Source organism: Aotus nancymaae, unplaced genomic scaffold (genome assembly GCF_030222135.1).
Source record: "Aotus nancymaae isolate 86718 unplaced genomic scaffold, 86718_ANA_hifiasm-v0.15.2.pri h1tg000017l, whole genome shotgun sequence".
NCBI classification, from domain to species: domain Eukaryota; kingdom Metazoa; phylum Chordata; class Mammalia; order Primates; family Aotidae; genus Aotus; species Aotus nancymaae.
The window spans coordinates 12,441,087-12,467,323 of NW_026988429.1; the positions used below are offsets into that span (position 1 = coordinate 12,441,087).

A 26,237-nucleotide genomic window follows, 5' to 3' on the forward strand; every position below is an offset into this window, starting at 1 on the left:
TTATTTTTAAATGAATTTAAATTCAACTTGGGCCAAATAAAACAAAAAATATACCTTGCCTAACAATTAGCCATAGGTCACTTTACAAATTACTTAACACTAATTACCTCAAATTCAGAACTTATTTTTTCTAAGAAACAATATAATGAATCAATGAATCCATTCAGTCAGTGCATAAGTATTTATGAAACGCCAGTCCTGTGGGCCAGGCAGTGCCTACTATCTGTATGGATCCAATGGTGCTTAGGGCAGATGAAACTTTGCTCTCACACGGTGTATATCTCAATGGAGGAAGCAGACAGTAAACAAACAAACAAAAGGGACATCTCAGATTGTGATACATACTTCTACCTATGAATTTGAGTGGGCAAGGACCTGCTGTAAAGCATCAACACCCTTCAACCTCCTTTCCCCCCACCTTACATAACAGGAAGTAATACAGAGACTCTACTTTGGAGTAAAGGGATACGAAATCTCAGCCTTGCTAAGAAGGTGACGGTTAAGCTTACAACTTAAGCTTAAAGCTTATGGTTTAAAGAGAGAAGACAGAACAACGTACTAGGCAGAGAAAACATAAATGTCCTAATATAAAAGATATAGTCAAGGCACAGACAAAAATATAACAGGGTGCCTAGAGCAGTGAAATGGCTCACGGTATGCAGCAATCAAGAAGTCTTTTGGGTATTGGTTAAGAATTTGGAATTATATTTCCAGCCATGTAGTGTCCGATTTGACTGTGTTTTATTTGCTTGTGTAAATAGACACAGAAAGAAGGATATGAAGAAAGGGGAAATTGATTGGGCATGGTAGCTCACACCGGTAATCCCAGCACTTTGGGAGGCCAAGGTAGGCAGATCACTAGAGGTCAGGAGTTCAAGACCAGCCTGGCCAACGTGGCAAAAGCCCATCTCTACTAAAAATACAAAAATTAGCCATGTGAGGTGGCATGCACATGTAATTCTAGCTACTTGCAAGGCTGAGAGGCATGAGAATCACTTGAACCTGGGAGGCGGAAGTTGTAATGAGCCAAGATTGCACTACTGCACTCTAGCCTAGACCACAAAGAGAGACTCTGTTTCAAATAAGAAAGAAAACAGTGGAAACTTAAGATGACAACTTGAGCTAAGGTGGTAGTAGTAATGGAGTGGACAGGTTCGGGATTCAGTTGGATGCAGAACTGGTAGGATCTGAGGAGGGACTGGATATGAGTTGACGGAGAAACAACAAAGCATAATTCAGGCTTGAATAACTGAGTAAGTTGTTCAACTCAGTTTATTTAGAGAGAAACAAGCTGAGGGGCTGGAAGACAGGCTGGAGAGAATAAAGAAATCTGTTTTGAACATGATGAGCATGAAATGATTACTGAAAATCCAGGGACAGATCCAAGATGGCTGATCACTAGCAGCTCGGGCACGTAGCTCCCAGTGAAAGCGCAGAGAACTAGAGGACGCCACACTTTCAGACGAATATTTGTAGTTCACGGACCAGGAGATTCCCAGTGGAGGAGCTCCACGGGTCGCCAGAGCAACTCTTGTGGCCGGCGCGGCGGTTTTGCTGGCGCCTTAAAGCGGCAGTTCTTGGTGCAGAGTCCAGAGATTCCTGGGCAGAAAGGCACCATCAACCTTAACACCGCTGTCTTGGCCGGCGCAGTGGATTGCTCAGATTTCGGCGCTGGGAATCAAAAAGTTGGACGTCCGCTCAGAGACCTAGTTAGAAAGTCAGTAATTACAAATACGACAGATGGATAAATATATAATCAAGGGAAGAAAGCAGCCTAAAAAGGCAGAGAATACTCAAAATCAGAATGCCTCTCCCTCTACAGGGGATCGCAATTCCTCATCAGTAACAGAACAAGGCTTGATGGAGAACGAGTGTGTTCCAATAACAGAAGCAGGTTTCAAAATGTGGGTGATGAGAAACTTCTGTGAATTAAAAGAACTTGTTCTAACCCAATGCAAAGAAACTAAGAACCTTAAAAAAAGGTTTGACGAAATGCTAATGAGAATGGACAATTTAGAGAGGAATATAAGTGAATTGATGGAGCTGAAAAGCACAACACGAGAACTTCGTGAAGCATGCACAAGCTTAAACAGTCGAATTGATCAAGCAGAAGAAAGGATATCAGAAGTCGAGGACCAGCTCAGTGAAATGAAACGAGAAGACAAGATTGGAGAAAAAAGGATAAAAAGGAATGAGCAAAGTCTCCAGGAAATATGGGACTATGTCAAAAGACCTAATCTACGTTTGATAGGTGTACCTGAATGTGATGAAGAGAATGAATCCAAGTTGGAAAATACTCTTCAGGATATCATTCAGGAAAACTTTCCCAACCTAGCAAGGCAAGGTAATATTCAACTCCAGGTAATACAGAGAACACCACAAAGATATTCTTCAAGAAGACCAACACCAAGGCACATAATTGCCAGATTTATTAGGGTTGAAATGAAGGAGAAAATACTAAGGGCAGCCAGAGAGAAAGGTCAGGCTACCCATAAAGGGAAATCTATCAGACTCACAGCAGATCTCTCAGCAGAAACCCTACAAGCCAGAAAAGAGTGGGGACCAATATTTAACATCCTTAAAGAAAAGAACTTTCAACCCAGAATTTCCTATCCAGCCAAACTAAGCTTTATGAGCGAAGGAAAAATTAAATCTTTTGCGAACAAACAAATACTTAGAGAGTTCACCACCACCAGGCCTGCTTTACAAGAGCTTCTGAAAGAAGCACTATACATGTAAAGGAACAACCAATATCAGCCTTTCCAAAAATATATCAAAAAGCAAAGAACATTAATACAATGAAAAATTTACATCAACTAATGGGCAAAACAGCCAGCTAGCATCAAACGCCAGTATTAAACTTATATATATTGCAATTGGATAAAAAGCCAACACCCATCGGTATGCTGCATCCAGACCCATCTTACATGTAACGATACACAAAGACTCAAAGAGAAGGAGGAAGATTTACCAACCAGAGAGTAAAAATAAACAAATAAACAAAAAGCAGGAGATGCAATTCTCGCCTCTGATAAAGTAGACTTTAAAGCAGCAAAGATCAAAAGAGGCAAAGAAGGACATTACATAATGGTAAAAGGATCAATGTAACAAGAATAGCTAACGATTCTATAGATCAACGAGATAGAAAATTAACAAGGATATTCAGGACTTGAACTCAGACCCGGAACAAGTAAACTTAATAAACATTTATAGAACTCTCCACTTCAAATACACAAAACATACATTACCACCTCACACCTATTCCAAAGGTGACTATATAATTGGAAGTAAATCACTCCTCAGTAATCACATAGCATTTCATAGGTTTAAATGATATATTGGTTGGCTGTTTGTTTGTTATCTTCTTCCCTTATTCCTTCCTGACTACATCATTAAGTATAATTATCAGTATACAAGAGGTTTTCAATGCCCATTACTAAATTGCATTCTAGCCTGGGCAAGAAAGCAATACTCCCATTCTCTCTCCCTCTTTCTTTTCCTTTTTCCTCCTCCCCATTCTCTCTCTCTCTCTTTCTCTTCCTTTTTCCTCCTCCCCATTCTCTCTCTCTCTTTCTCTTTAAAAATAAAAATAAAAATAAAAAAATAAAATTCCCCTGGGAGAGGAATTTCTCCCAGGAATGTTAAAAAAAAAAAAAAGAAAGAAAAAAAAGAAAATCCAGCTGGAGATACCAGGTAGGCTGCAGGATAGGAACCTGAAGCTAAGGCAGAGGTCAAAGCTAGAGATAGAAAGTTATTAGATATAGATGGTATTTAAACTTCCAAGCCACCGGACTTGACAAGAACACTTAGAGACAGTTTAGATGAAGAAAAGATTTCAGAACTAATGTCAGGTATGCCACTATTTGAGAGGCTGAGCAGAAATGGAGGTTAAGGAGTGGCCAACAAGGTAGGATAAAGGCCAGAAGAATAGGGTGTCTGGCAGCCTAGGGAAGAAAGAGTTTCAAGAAGGAGGGAGTGGTCAGTAGTACTGCTGAGAAGACACAAAGATGGGATGAGTAGTTGGGTTCCCAATCAGCCTATGGACACCTATTTAATACATTGTGTGCCCAGATAGAGGGCTAAAGAAGCTATTTCATCCGTTTTTTAACCACTAACCACTTAACAACAGAAGCAGAGAAAAATATATTCAGATGCCAACAGAGATTCCTTCAGCACTGCTTTAAGGGACAGAGGCTCAGATCCACTGGAAATATGAGCTAGATAATCCTGGATGCCAGTAACCTATGACTTTCTTATACTTCTGCATTTGCTCAACATAAAGGAACTCTACTAGATCACTGCTTTCCTAGAAGTTCTGGTTAGAAGAATGAGGGCCTACCTAAGCTCCATTCTAAAGGTCAGCTGGCATGACTTATAGTCAATATCCTAGAGTTAATGACTGTGAGTATTTTTTTTTTTTGAGATGGAGTCTCTACCACCCAAGCTGGAGTGCAGTGGCACCATCTTGGTTCACTGCAACCTCTGCCTCCCGGATTCAAGGGATTATCCTGCCTCAGCCTCCTGAGCAGCTGAGATTACAGGCATGTGCCACCACACCTGGCTAATTTTTGTATTTTTAGAAGAAATGGGGTTTCACCATATTGGCCAGGCTGGTCTCAAACTCCTGACCTTGTGATCCGCCAGCCTAGGCCTCCCAAAGTGCTGGGGATTCAGGTGTGAACCACTGTACCCGGCTGAGCCAGTATTATTTCTAGAAGTAAACAATCAAGTTAGAGTCACTTTAAATTTCAGGCAACAATTCTCATTTCTTTTACCTTTTTTTCCTGTTCAGCCTGTATTTCACTTCTGTGATGTTCTAATGCTTTTGCTACTGCAGAGTCAAATGCCCGCTTTTCTTCCAGCTTTTGTTTCTCCAAGGCTACTGTGATGTGCTGCTTTTCTGTGGCCTTCTGTTCTGCTAGCTCTCTGTTCAGCTGATCAATGCGACGATGTGCATGAGCAATCAGGGAGTTTAGATCATCAGTAGAGAGCTTGTCAGCTAAGCAAAAGAGCACGTTAAAAAGTTAATGATTTCACTAAAATTATACCTCATTACAAGGTAATCTGCTTCAATTTACTGTAATTTAACAGCAGTAAACAAAAGTAAAATGTAGCTAACATAAAAAGACATTTCGATTCTCCAGTTTAAGCAGAAATTGGCTAGTGTCCAATAAGGTATTTTCAACCCCTGGCAAAATTTAGGTAGGCCTTCAAATAATCAGTTCTTTTCCAGGAACTCTCTTTTAATCTGAACTAATTATAAATGAACTTTCTAATTTACTGTAACTTTGCCTCTAAAGACAAAACTTAAATATATAATCACTTCTATATTTTCTTTCAGGCATAACTATGATTAGTTATAACAAGCATCTAATTGAAGATTCTTTTCTGCTAAAACTAAAAATCAAATTCAAGTTCTCTCAGACTTTTGCTTATTAGGTTTTTTTTTCCTTTTCTGAAACACATATGACCTAGGATAGTGAGCTGCAGCAACCAGAGCTGTCCATCAGAATTACCGCAAAGCTTTTAAAAATACACCCAAAGATTCTCATCTAGGCTTAAACCAATGTCTGTTTTTTTAATAAATCTCAATCCAAAAGTGTTCCAACATATACACAGATTATTATGGCTCTGGCCAGGCGTGGTGGCTCATGCCTGTAATTCCAGCACTTCGCGAGGCAGAGGCAAGAGGATCATCTGAAGTCAGGAGGTCAAGACCAGCCTGGCCAACACTGGTGAAACCCCATCTCTACTAAAAATGTAAAAATTAGCTGGGCATGGTGGTGGGTGTCTGTAATCCCAGCTACTCAGGAGGCTGAGGTAGGAGAATTGCTTGAATCCAGGAGACAGAGGTTGCAGTGAGCAGAGATCACTCCACTGCACTCCAGCCTGGGTGAAAGAGTGAGACTCCATCTCAAAAAAAAAAAAAAAAAGAAAAATTATGGCTCCATCAGCTGGATGCAGCAGCTGATACCGATAATCCCAGCACTTTGAGAGGCCAAGACAGGCAAATCATGTTAGGCCAGGAGTTTGAGACCAGCCTGGCCATCATGGTGAAACCCCTTCACTACTAAAATACAAAAATTAGCTAGGCATGGGGCACACGCCTATAATCCCAGTTATTCAGGAGGCTGAGGCACAAGAATCGCTTGAACCCGGGAGATGGAGATTGCAGTGAACTGAAATTGTGCCATTGCACTCCAGTCTGGTGACAGAGCAAGACCCTATCTCAAAAAAAAAAAAAAAAAAAAGAATTATGGCTCCATCGCTTCCTGGTCTTTGGCTGAGATGAAGAATTATGGCTCCAACAGCAAAATATAGAATGTAGGAAATTCTATATGATTAATGACTCAATTGCTTAAAAAATACATTGAAAAGCAAAAAACAAAAAGGGGCAAGAGATTTACTGACTAAACTCAACATGTGGAACATCTATGGATATGGATTTGAATAAAAAACTGTAAAACCTCATTCTATGAAACCACAGGGGATATTTCAACACTGAATGGACATTTGGTGACTGTAGGGAACTGTTACTAAGTTTTAGGTATAATAACAGTACGGTGATTATGTTTTTAAAATATACTGAAAGTATTTACAAGTAAAAGAATATGATATTTGAGTCTGCTTCTACATAAGCTAAGGCAGAGTGGGAGTAGATGAGACAAAACTGGCCATATGCTGATGACTACGAAGCTGAGTGATGGGTCCTGGAAGTTCCTTAGTTTTCTTCTTACTTTTTAATGTTTGAAATTCTCTAAAGTAATCAGTTACAATCCATATTACACACACACACACACACACACACACACACACACACACTTACTTCACATCTATAGGATTCAAATCACTTGATGAAACATTTTCGTTCCTGAGAGCATATGGATGCCAAAAATATCCAATTCAGATTTATTATGTGACATAATTCTACTTTATATCTATCTAGAAGGTTTTGCATAAGAATCATAGGCACAACAAAAAGACACTAGTCTTTTAAAATTCAAAAGAAAAGACTTTACACATGAAATGTACATAACACTCACCTAGGTCAGAAACACCTACAAAGGAAAAAGAAGAACAGTTTGAAAAAAAAGAATGCACATACATTATTGATCATTAAACAGGAATATCTAAAAGGAAACAAGGATTCGGAGACTAGTACCAGGAAAAGCTATTTTAATACTGGAAAGTGAAATGATAGAGCTATTTCCTAAAATTTAAAGGAACTGTAAAACAAGACAAACCAAGGTAAATAACATTTCAGAAAATAAGAGAATCATTGATATTAAATGTGATTTTGGATTTTTTTTTTTTTTTTTTGAGACGGAGTTTCGCTCTTGTTACCCAGGCTGGAGTGCAATGGCGCGATCTTGGCTCACCGCAACCTCTGCCTCCTGGGTTCAGGCAATTCTTCTGCCTCAGCCTCCTGAGTAGCTGGGACTACAGGCACGTGCCACCACGCCCAGCTAATTTTTTGTATTTTTAGTAGAGATGGGGTTTCACCATGTTGACCAGGATGGTCTCGATCTCTTGACATCGTGATCCACCCGCCTCGGCCTCCCAAAGTGCTGGGATTACAGGCGTGAGCCACCGCGCCCGGCCACGATTTTGGTTTTAAAGGACTTATCTGTTTCACAGTAATCAAATTGTGTGTGTGTGTGTGCATGTCTGTGTGTATGTTTGTTTGTTCTGTCTCTGTCGCCCAGCCTGGAGTGCAATGGCACAATCTCAGGTCACTGCAACCTCCACCTACTGGGCTCAAGCAATCCTCCCACCTCAGCCTCCCAAGTAGTTTGGACCAGAGGCATGTGCACCATACCCAGCTAATTTTTGTATTGTTTTATAGAGATGGGGTTTTGCCATGTTGCCCAGGCTGGTCTCAAACTCCCAGGCTCAAGCGATCCACCTGCCTCAGCCTCCCAAAGTGCTGGGATGATAGGAACAAGCCACTGTGCCCAGCAACTTAAAACATTTTTTCTTCTTTTTATTTTTTTGAGACAGTCTCGCTCTGTTGCCCAGGTTAGAGTGCAGTGGTGCAATCTAGGCTCACTGCAACCTCTGCCTCCTGGGCTAAAGCAATTCTCCTGCCTCAGCCTCCTGAATAGCTGGGACTACAGGTGCCTACCACCATGCGTAGCTAATTTTTGTACTTTTAGTGAAGATGGGGGTTTCACCATGTTGGCCAGGCTGGTCTCGAACTTCTCACCTCGAACGATCCACCCGCCCTGGCCACCTAAAGTGCTAGGATTATAGGTGTGAGCCACCGCACCTGGCCTCAACTTAAAGATTTCATAGAAACTATAATTGTCTTTTATCTCTCCCATTTTCATTAGTTCACAGAGTATTTTACTAAATCACAGTTTTGACTCTGTTCTCAGTACCAGTCCTCTTTTAACATTTCGAATACTTAATAAATTCATTTTTTCTTTGGAAATTTTAAAACAGTGAATTCATACCAAATTTTCATTTAATCTGTGCAAATTAAACAAAGAACTACAATGGCCTGATTTGAGAGTAAGGGAAAAAATGGCATCCTACATAATTTGAACGATGCCCCCTACCATGATCACAAGTACCAGCAAAAGTGTGACCACGTGACAGAAAAGGGGGACTGCAGCCAGTCTCAGCTACTTCCTCTCAGGATAAGCTACTCAACATCCTGGTATGAATGTCTGACCTTCTTTTTTTTTTTGAGTCACAGTCTCACTCTGTTGCCCAGGCTGGAGTGTAGTGGCACGATCTCCACTTACTGTAACCTCCACTTCCCAGGTTCAAGCAATTCTCTTGCCTTGGCCTCCTGAATAGCTGGGACTACAGGTGTGTACCACCATGCTCGACTAATTTTTGTATTTTTAGTAGAGACAGGGTTTCACCATATTGGCCAGGCTGGTCTTGAACTCCTAACCTCAGGCGATCCGTTCGCTTCAGCCTCCCAAATTGCTGGGATTATAGGCATAAGCCACTGCACCCAGCCAGTCCTGACCTTCTTAATAACCTTTGGATACAACAAGTCCAAAGACAGGTATTTTTCATCCAAGGGGGTCTAAACATCAATCGACTAAACATCACTCCCTCCTACACCATAAATCTCATATAAAAATAAATTTTTCTCCTCATTATAGTTACATCATTCCTCTTCTCAAAAGGCCAAAAGGGAGTCCCATGCTGCTAATACAAATCATTCGGACAGGGAACAGTGAGGCTAGTCGGGGAGAAAGAAATCCCACCTCTACCCCAACCTTGGACAAATTACTTTTCTGCCCCAGTTTTCTCATTTAAATAATTGGGATAACAAAATTTATTTTTCAAGGCTGTTATGAATTTCAAATAAATTAATACATGTGGAGTGCTTAGAACTCAGTGCCTAGTGCAAAATAATGCTCAATATCACTAGGTAGTATTACATTTGGAACCTTGCTCAGCTACAGATAACACAGAAAGAGTACTGGACAACACCAGGACATTTGTCCTTTGGGGAAATAATTAAAAGCAATCCCAGAACTTAAAGTATAATTAAAAAAAAAAAAAATACTAAGAGCAAAATGCCTCATTAGATAAACCAGCACTAACAAATCTGGTTTAGATCTTGGCGTGTTCTGATTTCAGAAGTGAGGACACCCACCGAGGGCTGGGATAATCATAGAATAACGACTATCTCTAGAAATAAGCAAGAAATCAGTAATGGGGTTGTCCCTGAGGAGGAAAACCGTGTAAGTGGGAAGGAAACCTCAAATGCCATTGTACCTTTCAAATTTTGTACTGTGAATATGTACTCTGTTTTATAAATTAGCAAACATTTAAATGGAGGTCACTCAAATAAGAAACAATTCAGAGATTGCTCCACAATGGACTCTCACTTTCTACATGACACCTTTCTTTAGCACAGGTTTCTCAACCTTGGTGTTACTGACATTCTGGTCCAGACAGTTCTCTGCTGTGAGGGGCTATTCTGTGTACTACAGTATGTTTAGCAGCACGTCTGGCCTCCACCCACTAAATACTAGTAGCTCCCTCCAGTTGTGGCAAACAAAAATGTCTCCCAGTATTGCCAAATATCCAGGGAGGGGCAAAATGCCCTCAGTTGAGAACCAGTTTAATATTTTCATGTTTTACTATAGTTGGCCGGGCGCAGAGGCTAAGGTGGGAGGATCATTTGAGGTCAGGAGTTTGAGACCAACCTGACCAACATGATGAAACCCCATCTCTACTAAAAATACAAAAAAATTAGCTGGGTATGGTAACACATGCTTATAATTCCAGCTACTAGGGAGGCTGAGGCAGGAGAATTGCTTGAACCTAGGAGGCAGAGGTTACAGTGAGCCAAGATTGTGCCACTGAACTCCAGCCTGGCGACAGAGTGAGATGTCTTTTAAAAAATGTTAAAAACGTCAGAGGTGGCTTGGAAAAATTAGCAGGATTTAGTCTACTGGGAAGACCAAAGACAGATAGAATGCAAATTCTTAGGGCTGATGCTTGTAAGTAACTCTCCACAAATAGAATTTGTCCTGCCCTGTCAATCTAGTTTCATTTTATTTGAGCTAGTGGAGACTCCCTACTACCTACCATGTCAAGTTTATACCAAGGAGCTTACATCTACCTAATGCAAAGAGACAACAAACAAGCCAATGAAGAAAAATTTCAGGAAGATAAAATAAGGTAACATGGTAGAGTGGTTTGTGGAGGAATATAGTGAGGGAAGGTCTCTGAGGTGCTCACACATCTGTTTCAGTTGTAACCTCAATGAAGCAAAGACAACCCCTTGAGAAATTCTGACGAGGAAAACAGTGCCAACATGGCTCACGTTTATCCTTCTCAAGGATGAATGGTCCATAATGCCCTCTTTGCTAGATGGCAGCTATCCAGTGTCTAAACAAGTCACTGGTCCCAGACTGAACTTTGTATTTCTCCACATTATTCTCTCTCATAAATCGTACTGTCATTTTTTACTGGACAAGAGTCTGACATCTGCCTCCTGAGTCAACTGTATTCAAAGAGCTAAATGTTTGAGTTATCTTTTGACAGGCTTAACTCCACTTCTTGACATTCAATCTCCCTGGGTGGCCATTATGCAGAATTATTATAAATCCCTGCATTGGTCTTTATTATCTTTGCTCCTTAGACCTGCCATAGTTCTGTGATGCAACCCTGATACCTTCAGCACAGAGAGACCTATGACATGAGAAGCCTGCTTTCTAATAGATGTTAGCATTTAAACAGTATTTTAGGCCAAGTGTGGTGACTCACGCCTGTAATCCCAGTACATTGTGAGGCCAAGGTAGGTGGATCACTTGAGGTCAAGAGTTCAAGAACAGCCTGGCCAATAAGGCGAACCCTGTCTTTACTAAAAGTACAAAAACTTGGCCGGGCATGGTGGCTCATGCATGTAATCCCAGCTACTTGGGAGGCTGAGGCAGGAGAATCACTTGAACCCAGGAGGCGGAGGCTGCAGTGAGCTGAGGTCGTGCCATCGCACTCCAGCCTGGGCAACAAGAGTGAAACTTCATCTCAAAAAAACAAAAAAAAAAAAGAAAAGAAAAAAAAGTACAAAAAATTAGTTGGGCGTGGTGTCGCACTCTTGTAATCCCAGCTATTTGGCAAACTGAGACAGGAGGATCGCTTGAACCTGGGAGGCAGAGGTTGCAGTGATACAAGATTGCACCACTGCACTCCAGCCTAGGCAACAAATAATAATAATAAAAATAAAAATAAACAGTATTTTAATTTTGCTGAGACTGGTGATCTCTGTGATTCTTAGTAGTGTCACAGAACTTCAGGGAAATGTGACTACTATAGTTATACCGTGTAACGACTTCAGAATCTAAGTTCCCTGTAGTCTCAGCTTGAGGAAGTGCATAGCCAGACAGATGATTTCCTGCTTAATGCAGGGTCCCTAGGTGAATTCTCAACAAAGTGTTGTTTTGTCATAGAGCAGTCATAAGGTGTGCTTTAAATAATTCACTACAAATACTTTCAAAGTAAAAAGGTTTTTTAATACTTATAAATAATATTTCAATAGCGTCAAGGTTATAATGCCACTTTCGTTCACTTGAATTGCAAACTTTTTTGAGAGTAGCAAAGAACAGAACAGAATCACAGATTATGGAATTAAACACTAGCTGGAACTCATGTTCACCACAGCTAAAACTACAGGAATATTGTCGTGGATGTGTCATCTGTAATGATTGTGGTTAAAATGAAATGTTGAAACAGTATACTGTACACAAAAAGAGATATGCATGCCAGAGGGATTTGGACTACAATTTTGGACTCACTGATTAGTTGTTAAAACATAAAAAAAAAAACATTACTTCAGTTGTACTTACTCATTCCTTTCCACCCAGGAAGAACTTCTGGAGTAATACTGTCCAGCTCTCGTTTAAAGTCATCCCGAGCTTGGACCACCAGCTCATGATACTGAGATACAACCTTAGCCTCAGACTGAGCTGCTTGGACCTGAGCAAATACAAAGGGTATATGGTTAAACTGAACAAAAATTACCATAAACATTCCAAGAGGCCAGGCGTGGTGGCTCACGCCTGTAATCCTAGCACTCTGGGAGGCCAAGGAAGGCGGATCACAAGATCAGGAGTTCAAGACCAGCCTGACGAACATGGTGAAACCCCGTCTCTACCAAAAATATCAAAATTTTCGGGCATGGTTAATTCCAACTACTCAGGAAGCTGAAGCAGGACAATAGCTTGAACCCTGGAGGCAGAGACTGCAGTGAGCCAAGATCACGCCACTGCACTCCAGCTTGGGCAACAGAGTGAGATTCTGTCTCAAAATTAAATTAAATTAAATTAAATTAAAGCATTCCAAGAAATAGAAGTAGTATTTCTTCATTTGTTTACATTTTGTTGGAAATGTGCAAGGAAATATGAAGCTCAGAAAATGGAACATTATCCTTATTTGTTTCCTTCTAATTCCTATTCAAATACCATGGACAGGCCCTTTCCCATTTTATTATGCCCCCTCTCCTCTTTCTGTGGGTCACAAGAAACTACCCATACAGATCATATAAGTCCAGATGGGAGATCTGCTACAAAACAAACATTTTCACAAGTGACATTAACCATAACCAAAAATGCTACCTATTACAGAAAATATCAACAATACAAAACAATCCACTTGGTTGGTATCCAAGGCAAAATTTTTTTCTTTTTTTTTGTTTGACAGAGTCTCACTCTGTCACCCAGGATGCAGTGCAGTGGCACCATCTCAGCTCACTGCAGCCTCAACTTTCCAGGCCCAAGTCATCTTCTCACTTCAGTCTCCTAAGTAGCTAGGACTACAGGTGCACACCACCACGCCCATTTAATTCTTTTATATTTTTTATAGAAACAGGGTTTCACCATATTGCCCAGGCTGGTCTCAAACTCCTAGGCTCAAGTGATCTGCCCGCCTAGGCCTGCCAAAGTGCTGGAATTACAGGTGAGAATCACAACACCCAGCCATGGCAAATTTTTTAAAATAGTAACAACTAATATACTTTGACTTTGCAGGAGAAAAGATTGGGAGATGGTAGGAATTTATTATTTTCCTAAATCCTTAAAATTCTTTGACAAAGGGATCATACTTTAAAATATAAAATACTGTTTAAGACCTAGGAAACATACCTTTTTGACCACATTATCCAGATCTACTATCATGTTGTGAAGTTTACCCTCTGCAGCAGTTAAATGAGACTTGGCCCCAGCAACCTCTTTTTTCTTTGCATTTTCAATCACACTTTTCATCTTCTCTAACTCTTCTCTGCAAACCAACAAACAAAGATTTAATATAATTTCTTGTCAACTGTATTAAAGAGTTTTGATGTCAGTACAATATATAATTGTTAAAAGTCCATGAAAGAGGCCGGGCGCAGTGGCTGATGCCTGTAATCCCAGCACTTTGGGAGGCGAAGGCAGGAGGATCACTTGAGCCCAGGAATTCAAGACCAGCCAGGGCAACAAAGGGAGACCATGTCTCTGTTTTATTTTTTAAAAAAGAAAAGCCTATGAAAGAAATGTAATTGCTTTTTCTTTCTTTTTTTTAAAGACTAGTCAAGTGCAATAGTGAGAAAGGAGGAAAGAATAGAACGAGCAGCTTGGTCCATAACTGACTGTGATCAACTGATCTAACTCACTATCTCTGGACCAGCATCAATGCTTTTTTGTAGTCAGTAAACAGAGAAGCTTTTCTCACCAACAACTGAAAACACTTTGGTTAGAAGCTAGATTTACCAGAGTGAATCAGAGAGGTAGCATGGTATGTGAGGTGACCCAGACTTCAGAACAAGACAGCCCCAGATTCAGCTCCCATATCAGCCTCTCATTTCCTACATACTTTCATGTAAGGAATAGAAGTAATTCATGAGAAGTACTTAGTGCCTGGCCGTATCATAAGCACGCGATAAATAGCAGCTCTTGCAAGGATCAACCTGACTCTCCAGCCAATCAGAGAGAGCTACCGAAGGCAAAGGCACAGAAGAAGGCCAAAAACCTCACTAAGCAAATACTTAACTGGGTCTCAGGGAGCCCTCACGATTCACAGTGTTTCATAAGACAGACAGACTGTGGTCTACCCATCGTAAAACACAGAACTCAAAGTGATATGAGCATAATGCCTTAAATCTTCAAAAAGATATGCTGGTTTTATCAGACTTCTTTCTCTACTAATAATAAATATTTTCTTAAGAAAGACAGCAAAATTTTGAGTGACAAATAACTATTCCATATCCTGCTGATGAGGATCTTTAGTCAAATGTAGGTTTCCATCAGCAGAGGTTGATCTTATACCTGGGTTTGTTTGCTTGATCCTAGTTTTAGCCAGCTTCCAGGAATCAAAGTCAAGGTGGCATACCTATTACATACTCATTATTTTGGTAGTTAAGGCAAACAGATTGTGACATACTTTCTACATTCTGGGATTACAGGTGTGTAATCCTGCCTAATTATATTATATTTTGCCATGTTGGCCAGACTGGTCTTGAACTCCTCCAGCCTAATTGTATTTTATTCCTTCTGTCTTTTTATACCTTTGTACAAGTTCCTAATGCCAATTCAGAACAAGCACAGGTGGAAAAGGGAGGGAAGGGTTTCTCTATCTCCTCTTTATACAGACAATACAAAGAAAACCCAGCCCAAAGAAAGCCACCAGGAGGCCCTAATTACTTGTTAAAGTCCATGAGTAATTACTTGGCTTTGAGAAGGGCATCGGCAGCTTCATCTACTGCCTTTCTGCGTTCCTTCAACGCACTCTCCACTGTGCGCCACTGAGCAGACTTCTTCTCGCCTGCAATCTAAACAAAAAATTTTAATTACATAAACATAAATAATTGCTACTATTGTCATATGGTAGGCCAACAAGATTAAATACAGAAACATGTGACATTAAATTCAAAGGTGAAAATTCACATATTTCTCCAGAGTAAGAACTCTTAATTTAAGGCTCATGTTTTGGTGCAGCGAAGTCCATGATGCATCTCCCATCAACTGTCTTTCCACAAAATTGTTCAAAAAAAAAAAAAAAGTTTGTGTCCAATACATATAAGCTTTTTTTTTTTTTTGAGACAGAGTCTTGCTCTGTAGCCCAAGCTGGAGTGCAGTGGTGTGATCTAAGTTCAATAAAACCTCTGCCTCCCAGGTTCGAGCAATTCTCCTGCCTCAGCCTCCTAAGTAGCTGGGATTACAGGCATGTGCCACCACACCCGGCTAATTTTTATTTTAGTAGAGATAGGATTTCACCATCTTGGCCAGACCGGTCTTGAACTCCTGATCTCGCAATCTGCCCACCTTGGCCTCCCAAAGTACTAGGATTACAGGCATGAGCCACTGCCTGGCCATATAAGCATTTTCTAAGGAGAGGTTTTTTTTAAGATTCTCAAAAGGATTTATGAACCAAAATCAGAGTTTAAGGATAAATAGCAGGTTTACACATTTATAGGGTCCTTATTCCTCCTAAATGTTACTCTAAAGAACAACCCTCCCTAATTTGTTATGTATAAGTCAATTATTGTCAAAACCCTCCCTTAGGGCTGGGCATGGTGGCTCACATCTGTAATCCCAGCACTTTGGGAGGCCGAGGAGGGTGGATCACGAGGTCAGGAGATCGAGACCATCCTGGCTAACACAGTGAAACCCCGTCTCTACTAAAAACACAAAAAATTAGCCGGGCGTGATGGCATGCACCTGTAGTCCCAGCTACTTGGAAGGCAGACAAGAGACTCACTTGAATCCGGGAGGTAGAGGTTGCAGTGACCAAGATTGCGCCACTGCACTCCAGCCTGGGTGACAGAGCAAGACTCCATCTCACAAAACAAAACAAAACAAAACAAACCTCCCTTGAGGTGAATTTTATGATCTGTGAAGTGTATATTTTTTAAAAAAGTTTTCCTTGAAAATCTTAGGCAGGTCCAACATGTTTTTCTTCAGCTATGGAACTGATTGCCACTTTTTTGAGCAGAGCTTGCTCATATGCAGGGACTATATAATACTGAGAAAAAAATACCCTATAACACTATTATCACACTAAGTGCAGCAAGATCACACAATGTGGGGGGCTGCAAGGTACATAGAACACTCAAGGCCTAGACAGGGTGTGGTAGCTCATGCCTGTAACCCCAGTACTATAGCAGGATTACTTAAGCCCAGTTGTTTGAGACCAGACTGAATAACATAGGGAGACGACATTTCAACAAAATAAAAAAAAACAGCCAGGTGTAGTGGCTCATGCCTGTGGTCCCAGCTACTTGAGTGGCTGAGGTAGGAGGATCACTTGAGCCTGGGATGAGGCTGCAGTGAGCCATAATCAAACCACTGAACTCCAGCCTGGGTGACAGAGCAAGACCCTATCTCAACAACAAAAAAATTTGTGAAATAGTAACCAAGATCTAGTGGCAGAACTAATAAATACCTATTTAGAAGTAGTGATGAGCATACATAATATTCAAGAGATCTGCAAGTTCTATAATGTGATCCGAAAACATCTGTGCTTTCTATGGGTGACATGGTCACAGTACTGTGGTTTGCTGCCAATATTCATCGTTGAAGAAAATGGTCTTAAATTTCAATTTGAGGCTAGGAAAAATAAAGATGTTTCCCTTCCTTCAAATTCAATGGCCCCTGAATTCTAACTACAGACCCAACTCCTGGTTAAGAGTCTCTACGTTTAGCTGGGTATGGTGGTGCATGCCTGCAGTTCCAGCTACTCAGGAGGCTGAGATGGGAGGATCGCTTGAGCCCAGGAGTTCTGGGCTGCAGCATGCTATGCCGATCAGGTGTCCGCAGTAAGTCTGGCATCAATATGGTGACCTCTCAGAAGCAGGGGACCACCAGGTTGCCTAAGCAGGGATGAACTGGTCCAGGTCAGAAACAGAGCAGGTCAAAACTCCCATGCTGATCAGTAGTGGGATCGTGCCTGTGAACAGCCACTACACTCCAGCCTGAGCAATATAGAGACACCCCATTTCTTAAAAACAAAACACACACAAAAAAAGTCCCTACTTTTAGAAGAAATATTAGTACTTCTTTTCTTTGCGTATTGCTTTTTAAATGTTCTATGTAAAATTTTGCAAAGTATATCTTATAATGTGAATAATAAAGCTGATGTTTCAGTGAATTCCCACTTTAGTCATCTTGCAAATAAAATACATCAAGAATGGATGCTGATTTGGGGCCAGGCACTGTGGCTTACACCTGTAATCCTAGACTTTGGGAGGTAGAGGCAGGTGGATCACTTGAGGTCAGGAGTTTGAGACCAGCCTCGCCAACACAGTGAAACCCTGTCCCCACTAAAAATACAAAAATCAGCCAGGCGTCGTGGTGGGCACCAGGAGTCCCAGCTACTTGGGAGGCAGAGGCAAGAGAATCACTTGAACCTAGGAGGTGGAGGCTGCAGTAAGCCGAGATCATGCCACTACACTCCAGCCTGGTGACAGAGCAAAACTGTCTCAAAAAAAAAAAAAAAAAAAAAAAAAAAAAAAAAAAAAAAACGGCCAGGCATGGTGACTCACACCTGTAATCCCAGCACTTTGGGAGGCTGAGGTGGATGGATCACGAGGTCAAGAGATCAAGACCATCCTGCCAACATGGGGAAACCCCATCTCTACTAAAAATATAAAAATTAGCTGGGTGTGATGGCAACTACAAGTCCCAACTACTAGGGAGGCTGAGGCAGGAAAATTGCTTGAACCAGGGAGGGGAAGTTTGCAGTGAGCCAATATTGTGCCACCGCACTTCAACCTCATGACAGAGTTAGAGAGACTCTGTCTCAAAAAAAAAAAAATAGATGCTGATTTGGGCCACATGAATATCCTGTCATATATGATAACTTTTCCAAGACTCTAGAGTATGATGTTAGAAGAATATGATCTCATACTAAAAGTTCTCTTTATAACTGATCTAAACAGACTCACAAATCATGTAAATGTCAATGACATATCTGGGGGCCAAAATTTACCACCCTTGTTGAAGGTACTCCTGCTTACAGAGGTCCAAAGAAAACCTACCCTGTAACAGACAGACACAGGTTCCCCTACAATCAAACGAAATCCTACTATTTACCAAATCCAACTCTTCACAAACACTGCTTTGAGAAAGTTAATCAGTATATATTAGGAATTACATGTGCACCTGCAGCTTCTTGTACTAGAAGAAACGAAAGCTGGAAGTCATTCTTAACATTTCAAAACACATGTTCATACATTTTTCTAATCATTTTGTACATTAGCTAATACTCTCATTTCTTAACTGCTACCAATAGGTTGTAAAATCTTGATTGCAATAGATTTTACACTGTCTAATTGACATGTGCTACACATTATGTGCACTGGGAGGCAGAAATACCCCCTCATGTAGCCTTATACCCAAGTAGCACCACGGCATTTAAAGCTTCTAATCTGTGTCCTTCTGAGGGATACTGGTCTACTTGGGTTTGAACCCAATACCGACATCGTGCAACTTCTAGCCTTCCCATATCTGTAACCAACAAATTAAATTTCCTGTGTGGTTTCCACTTCGCTGACTGAACTCTGATATTTAAATACTTTTCTTGAACTTTGAATAAAATGGAATTTTCCTTAAGTTTTCAAATGTTGTATTTTCTTGCTACTAACATCACAGGTCTAATTTAAACTCTTTTGCAATATATATACATATAACTAAAACTATGTAAAGTGTGTTTACATTTTTTTAAAAAACTAGTTATGATGGCAAAGTAACTTTACTGATCATGAATGATCCTGATCCTTAAGATTTATGTTTTATGTTTTTACTTTTATATTACTCCTTAAGTGACTTGGAATAGACATACATTTATACATACTGAATAACTTAATGTAATTATAAAATAATTTATTGAGTCCCAGTATTACATTTGAAAAATCAATATTATTTCATTCTTTGAAGTGTTCGGCATAAATTAAATAATCATAAACATTTCAAATAGCTGGTGTTTCGGGGAACACAGGATCTCTCCAAATTATTTCTTAAAACTGCATGTCAACTGACAAGTACCAAGTTCATCTATGTAAACGGCAATTTTAAAGAAAACAACAAAAACGTTTAAGCACTATTAAAATATGAAAGTAAATGTGAACTGATTCTTGTATCAGTATTGTAAGATAAAATAAAGCACAATGTAGAAAATTCATTCCAAAAATTTGAAGGCTTTTCAGTTTTTGTTTTGTTTTGTTTTTTGTTTTTGAGACAGAGTCTCACTCTGTCACCAGGCTGGAGTGCAGTGGCATGATCTCAACTCACTGCAACCACCTGCTCCCTGGTTCAAGCTATTCTCCTGTCTCAGCCTCCCAAGTAGCTGGGATTATAGGCACGCACCACCATGCCTAGCTAATTTTTATATTTTTAGTAGAGATGGGTTTTCATCATGTTGGCCAGGAAGGTCTCGATCTCCTGACCTTGTGATCCACCCACCTTGGCCTCTCAAAGTGCTGGGATTATAGGCATGAGCCACCATGCTCAGCCTTTTAGTTTGTTTTTTAAAGATAATTATCCTAAGGCCAGGCGCAGTGGCTCATACCTGCAATCCCAACACTTTGGGAGGCCAAGGCAGTCAGATCGCTTGAGGTCAGTGAGTCCAATCTGGCCAAAATGGCAAACCCTGTCTCTACTAAAAATAGAAAAATTAGCCAAGTGTGGTGGCAGGCACCTGTAATCCCAGTTACTCAGGAGGCTGAGGGAGAGAATTGCTTGAACCTGGGAGGGAGAGGTTGCAGCGTACTCAGATCGCACCACTGCACTCCTGCCTGGGCAACAGAGCAGGACTCCATCTCAAAACAACAATAACAAAAAAAGATAATTATTCTAGACTGTTTTCGCCTAGTGAAAGCCCATACCATAGGGAAGAAAGCAGTCTATTAAATATTATACTTCTCTCCAACCCCATTTTTTTTTTCTTTTTGTCCCACAAGTCATGATAGCCAAAAAACTTCTAATCATTCATTGGGCTCACCTCAGAATTGTCCATGGCGGCTTTCAATACGTTGGAGTGTGCATTGACAGCCTGGACCGCAGCATTCTGCGCTGCAATAGCCTGCAGAGTGACACTTGCAGTTTGCCTCAGAGCATCTTCTAAGCTCTTGGCTAGAGCTTAAAAAAAAAAAATGAACAGTTAAAAAACAAATCCCTACCCCCATAAATGACTGGAAACTTTTGCTATTCTCCTATTGAACCTTCCATTGTATTTCTCAAAAAATATGAAAAGAAACAACAAAATACATGAGACTCAAGTTTAGGGACTCAAAGTTTCACTTAAAAGTATGGTAAAGGCCGGGCGCGGTGGCTCAAGCCTGTAATCCCAGCACTTTGGGAGGCCGAGGCGGGTGGATCACGAGGTCAAGAGATCGAGACCATCCTGGTCAACATTGTGAAACCCCGTCTCTACTAATACAAAAAAATTAGCTGGGCATGGTGGCGCGTGCCTGTAATCCCAGCTACTCAGGAGGCTGAGGCAGGAGAATTGCCTGAACCCAGGAGGCGGAGGTTGCGGTGAGCCGAGATAGCGCCATTGCACTCCAGCCTGGGTAACAAGAGCAAAACTCCGTCTCAAAAAAAAAAAAAAAAAAAAAAAAAAAAAGTATGGTAAAATACTGACAATTTAGTCTGGATGATGAATCTATGAAGCTTTACTACACTATTTTTTCTTGTATGTATATCTAAACTTTTTCAAAATAAAAAGTGAGTTTTCCTGTTTTTCAAAATTATTTAAAGAAGGACAAAAGGACTCAATAGCAGACACCAACGTTCGAGAGGCTACCACCTATTAAGATCATATTTCTATACGCTGTTTCAGGAATACCAAAAAGTAAAGCAAAGAACAATTTTAGATAATTTACTAAAATGCAAAAAAAAATGGTCATTTGAATAAAGAAGGTTAGTGAGAATACTAATTTAATAATAAATGATATGACAAAAAATACATTTGACAAATGAGAAAAAAAGATGATTTTGAGTGAAAGCAGCATAAACTAGCAAAGAATAAACAGAATCGGATGAACTACAAACGGTACCTCTGCAAGAAAGATAAAAGAGGAAAGCTAATAAGGAGAAAATAAAAATAAATTGGCAGAAGTGATAGAAGTGAAATGACAGAAGCAGGAAAAAAGAGAGAAGGAGGCAAAGGAGGGAAACCATGGTATTTGGATCCCATAACATACATAAGGGAACAGTAGACATCAACTACAGGTAGTTGTGAACCACTTTACGGAGGCCACAGAAAGTGTGCTGCTGGAAGGCACGGAGGCCACAGAAAGTGTGCTGCTGGAAGGCATGGAGGCCACAGAAAGTGTGCTGCTGGAAGGCATGGAGGCCACAGAAAGTGTGCTGCTGGAAGGCATGGAGGCCACAGAAAGTGTGCTGCTGGAAGGCACCTGCTGCTTCCAGCCCTCTTCAGAGTTCTAGTCACTGTATTCTGATCCTTGATAAATGGTACACATGCAAACATATGCATGTACATTTTTAAAGTCAAGTTTGAGAGAAAATTAAGAGGTGACAGATAAAATTCTGAAAATTTTCACTTGGCCCAAAATGAAAGATGAGAGGAACCGTGCAAAGAAATTAACAGCTGAAACAGCAGACATCTCCACCTTACATATATAACTTAATTTCAAGGTGCCCATGTGATAAATGATAAAGAGAGACAAATGAAAAGTGAAGAAAAAAAATAGGGCTAAAAGAAAAAAGAAACATTTCACTTAGAAGTCATTTTTTAAATATTCTCAACTATTTGTAACACAGCCAAGAACTCAGAAAAATACAAAAAAAAATCAAAAATCCAAATCCGAGTAGTAAAACTAATGCCATAGGCAGAGAATGACACCTATCCTTATTCTGTGCCTTCTACTGGTTTATACGATTCTAAGAAATTTGGATCCTCAGAGTAAGGCAGAACCACCACATTACAAGGGAAACAGGAACAAAACAAATGACGAGGAGATCAAAAAACTATAAATAGCTGCTGTGAGTACTTAAACAACTCTCTGACCAGCAAAAAGCTACAAAAGCTACATCTCATGACCTCTGTAGACATTAACATATAGCACAATACAAAAAATTATGTTACATGTACCTTAAGACAGAAATATAAATTTTTAAGCATCTATTATCTTTTTTAAACCATCTAAAAACTTAAGAATCCTGACCTACCGAAGACAGCAAAATAATAATAATAATAATAAAAAAACTTGGCCAGGTGTAGTAGCTCATGCCTGTAATCCAAGCACTTTGGGAGGCCAAAGTAGGAGGATTTCTTGAGGCCAACAGTCCAACACTACCTTGACCAACATAGTGAGAGTCTATCTCTTTTTTTTGAGACGGAGTTTCGCTCATTACCCAGGCTGGAGTGCAATGGCGCGATCTCGGCTCACCGCAACCTCCGCCTCCTGGGTTCAGGCAATTTTCCTGCCTCAGCCTCCTGAGTAGCTGGGATTACAGGCAGGCACCACCATGCCCAGCTAATTTTTTGTATTAGTATAGACGGGGTTTCACCATGCTGACCAGAATGGTCTCGATCTCTTGACCTCGTGATCCACCCGCTGCGGCCTCCCAAAGTGCTGGGATTACAGGCTTGAGCCACCACACCCGGCCTGAGAGTCTATCTCTTAAAAAAAACAAAAGTAAAATTGAAAGTTAAAAAGGAAGAGGCTTGTTAACTGGAAACCGCCAATGTGTAGAACATTCCATGCCCTACCAGTGTCAGATAAGAGCACTACTAGAACTACTAGAGAGTCCAGAGGCTAGATGATAAGGCAGTGTAAGCCATTCTGACTCCAACAAATAAATTTACAAGATTAACAATTATTAATAAAAGACTCTTAGAGCTGGGTACAGTGGCTCATGCCTGTAATCCCAGCACTTTGGGAGGCCAAAGTGGAAGGATCAGTTGTGCCCGGGAGTATAAGACCAGTCTAGGCAACATAATGAGATGCCCATCTCTATCAAAACTTTAAAAAAAAATTAGCCAAGCATAGTGGTGCATGCCTGTAGTCCCAGCTACATAGGAGGCTAAGGTGGGAGGATGGCTTGGGCCTGGGAGGTTGAGGCTGCAGTGAGCCACAATAGCGCCACTGCACTCCAGCCTGGGTGACAGAGAAAGACCCTGTCTCAAAAAAAGTAAATAAAGGACTTTAAGGCAAGCTGCTAAAACATAAGTAATCAATTACTGTTTCCCAGAATATAAAGAATCTTTAGCACTAATCTAATCTTTAGTATTATTTGGAATTTTCACCAACCACACACTAAGAATAGTCTTTGTCACTTGGGTAAAAGAAATTTAGATGAAATGAAGGTGGTGAATAAATCAATGAGGAAATGACTAGTGAGTGGCAGAGCCAGATGTGAACCAGTCAGAATTAGAGTAAAAACAACACAGCCAACAAAGGAAACCACAACTAGCTGGTAGATGACAAACTTGTGCTGACAGTTTTAAGAAGAGAGCAAGTGGGAGATGACTCAAAATCCTTAAGAAGCTGTTTGGTTTACATACACTCAATTTTAACTTGTTCTTGTTTTTCCTGTTGTGCAAGGCGAGCTGCAACTTCTTCAGGTGGTCGCTCCCTTATAGAAGATGAAGATGCTTCTTCTTGCAGCAAAAGTAAATAAGAGGAAATCAGATTTCAGAAAAACACCATCATTTGTACTGGCCTGTTATATCAATGCAGAGCATTTTTGTGGTAAGAATTCTAAAACCGTATCATTACTCTTAATGATTCTAAAATGAAGAAATAGGAACCCGCTTTTACTCTCCTTGTCTAAAAAGATGTATTAGAACTTTTAAATTTTTAAAAATTTCCTAAGACAGTCTGAAGACCTGAACCTAGTGTAAATGTATACATAGTGTCTAGGTGTTGCCTAGGCATTAAGTAGTTCTGATGAGCATATCACACAGAAAAGAGCAAATGTAAATAATTAAATTACCTGAAAGCGCAGGTGTGGGTTTTCCTTCACCAATTTCAGGGTGATCAGTTTTTAAAGATTCCTCATGCTGAACTGCAGGGGCTGGGACCGACAGTGTATCACCTGCTGCAGAAATAATTTGAGCTGCTTCTGTAGGTGCTATAAATATATGTTACTCATGGTATTTATACTTTCCAGGGTTAACAGAGAAACACACAGGAATTTACTACCACCACCACCCACTTCACATCTGATTCCTTAAAGACACAAATATTTGTACTGCCACATGTTTGAATAACACACAAACAGGGGCACTGACTACTGCATATATAAACTCACACAAAATGGACAATGGTTGGGAAAGAACAGAATTAAGAGGTCCTGTCTGCATCCACCTGCATTTTAACCATCATTATTCCCAGGCAAGGCTTCTAGTAATATTAAACATTAACATAAAAAAGTGGACATTTAAATAACATAGAAAAAGAATAACAAAGGAAAAAGAGCCTGTTAATGAGGAAGACAGACAAAAGAAAGCAACTAAACAAAGAATATTTTGTAATTGCTTTGAAGAGTGGTAGAAGACATGTGAGCAGGAAAAAGATTACAATTTTAAACACAAAGATGAAAGGTCAAAGTGAACAAGAACAGAACTCAGTTAAAAGATATACATATATTTTTTGCACTTTGGGAGGCCAAGGTGGAAGGACTGCTTGAGGCCAAGACCAACCTGACCAACACAGCAAGACCCCATCTCTATCAATCAAATCAATCGATCAGTCAATCAAAATACTGTGTGTGTGCAGTATGATACACATGTACATATTTTTTTTACTTTTTTGGAGACAAGGCTGCACTCTGTTGCCCAGGCTGGAGTACGGTGGCACTATCATAGATCACTGCAACCTCGACCTCCCAGGCACAAGTAATACTCCCACCTCAGCCTCTGGCATGTAGCCGGGACTACAGGTGTGCACCAGCAAACCTGGCTAATTTTTAATTTTTTTGTAGAGACAGGGTCTGCCTCTCTTGCACAGGCTGGTTTCAAATGCCTAGGCTCAAGTGATCCTCCCTCATCGGCCCCTCAAAGTGCTGGGATTACAGGTGTGAGCCACTGTGCTGGGCCTTAGTTTTAAAGTAAAAGTCAATTATCAATCCCCTAAGCTCAACATTCTCTTCCCATCCCACTCAGAATATAAAACAATTTTTTTGTTTGTTTGTTTGTTTGAGACAGTCTTGCCCTGTCACCCAGGCTGGAGTGCAGTGGTACAATCACAGCACACTGCAGCCTCAACCTCCTGGGTTCAATTGTTTCTCCCTCCGGAGTGCTGGGACTACAGGTGTGCACCACCATGCCCAGTTGATTTTTAATTTTTTATAGAAACAGGATCTTGCTATGTTGCCCAGGCTGCTTTCAAACTCCTGGGCTTAAGCAATCCTCCCACCTTGGCTTCCCAAAGCTCTAGGATTACAGGCATGAGCCCCTGGGACTGGCCTAAAACAAAATTCTTACAATGGCTTCCAAGGACTGCTACAATAAGCTTTTTGCTCCCTCTCTGACCTCATTTGCTCCTGTTCTCCCTGTAATCAATTCACTCCAGCCTCATTTACCCTTTGCTTGAGTATGTTGAACCTCTGCACCAGCTAATCTTGCTGCCTGGGATGCTTTTCCCCATCACCTTTTTACACGACTTACCCCTTATCTCTTTCTAACCTTTGCTCAGATAACCCCTTTCAGGTAAGGCATTCCTTACACACTCCATTTAAAACTGCAGTATTCCCTCCCACAATGTCTGACATCCTATACTTTTTACTTGTTTATTCCCTCTCCTCATCCAACCAAGAAAT

General features: G+C 40.5%; 1 protein-coding gene across 8 annotated transcripts in view; it reads right to left on the reverse strand.

Moving 5' to 3' along the window:
• IMMT (inner membrane mitochondrial protein) overlaps nucleotides 1–26,237 on the reverse strand; it is a 54,262-nt gene that overhangs the window by 4,553 nt on the left and 23,472 nt on the right. Inside the window, exons 5-12 of one of the 8 annotated variants that reach the window (XM_021672628.2) lie at nucleotides 24,411–24,512; nucleotides 23,980–24,072; nucleotides 20,449–20,585; nucleotides 15,177–15,280; nucleotides 13,617–13,752; nucleotides 12,324–12,453; nucleotides 7,044–7,058; nucleotides 4,776–4,999 (exon numbers count right to left, since the gene is read on the reverse strand). In XM_021672628.2, the coding sequence (XP_021528303.2) occupies nucleotides 4,776–4,999; nucleotides 7,044–7,058; nucleotides 12,324–12,453; nucleotides 13,617–13,752; nucleotides 15,177–15,280; nucleotides 20,449–20,585; nucleotides 23,980–24,072; nucleotides 24,411–24,512 (941 nt within the window). Of the gene's footprint in view, nucleotides 1–4,775; nucleotides 5,000–7,043; nucleotides 7,059–12,323; nucleotides 12,454–13,616; nucleotides 13,753–15,176; nucleotides 15,281–20,448; nucleotides 20,586–23,979; nucleotides 24,076–24,410; nucleotides 24,549–26,237 lie in introns of all 8 variants that reach the window. The other 7 variants (XM_012472928.3, XM_012472927.3, XM_012472926.3 and 4 more) reach the window with 7 other exon arrangements.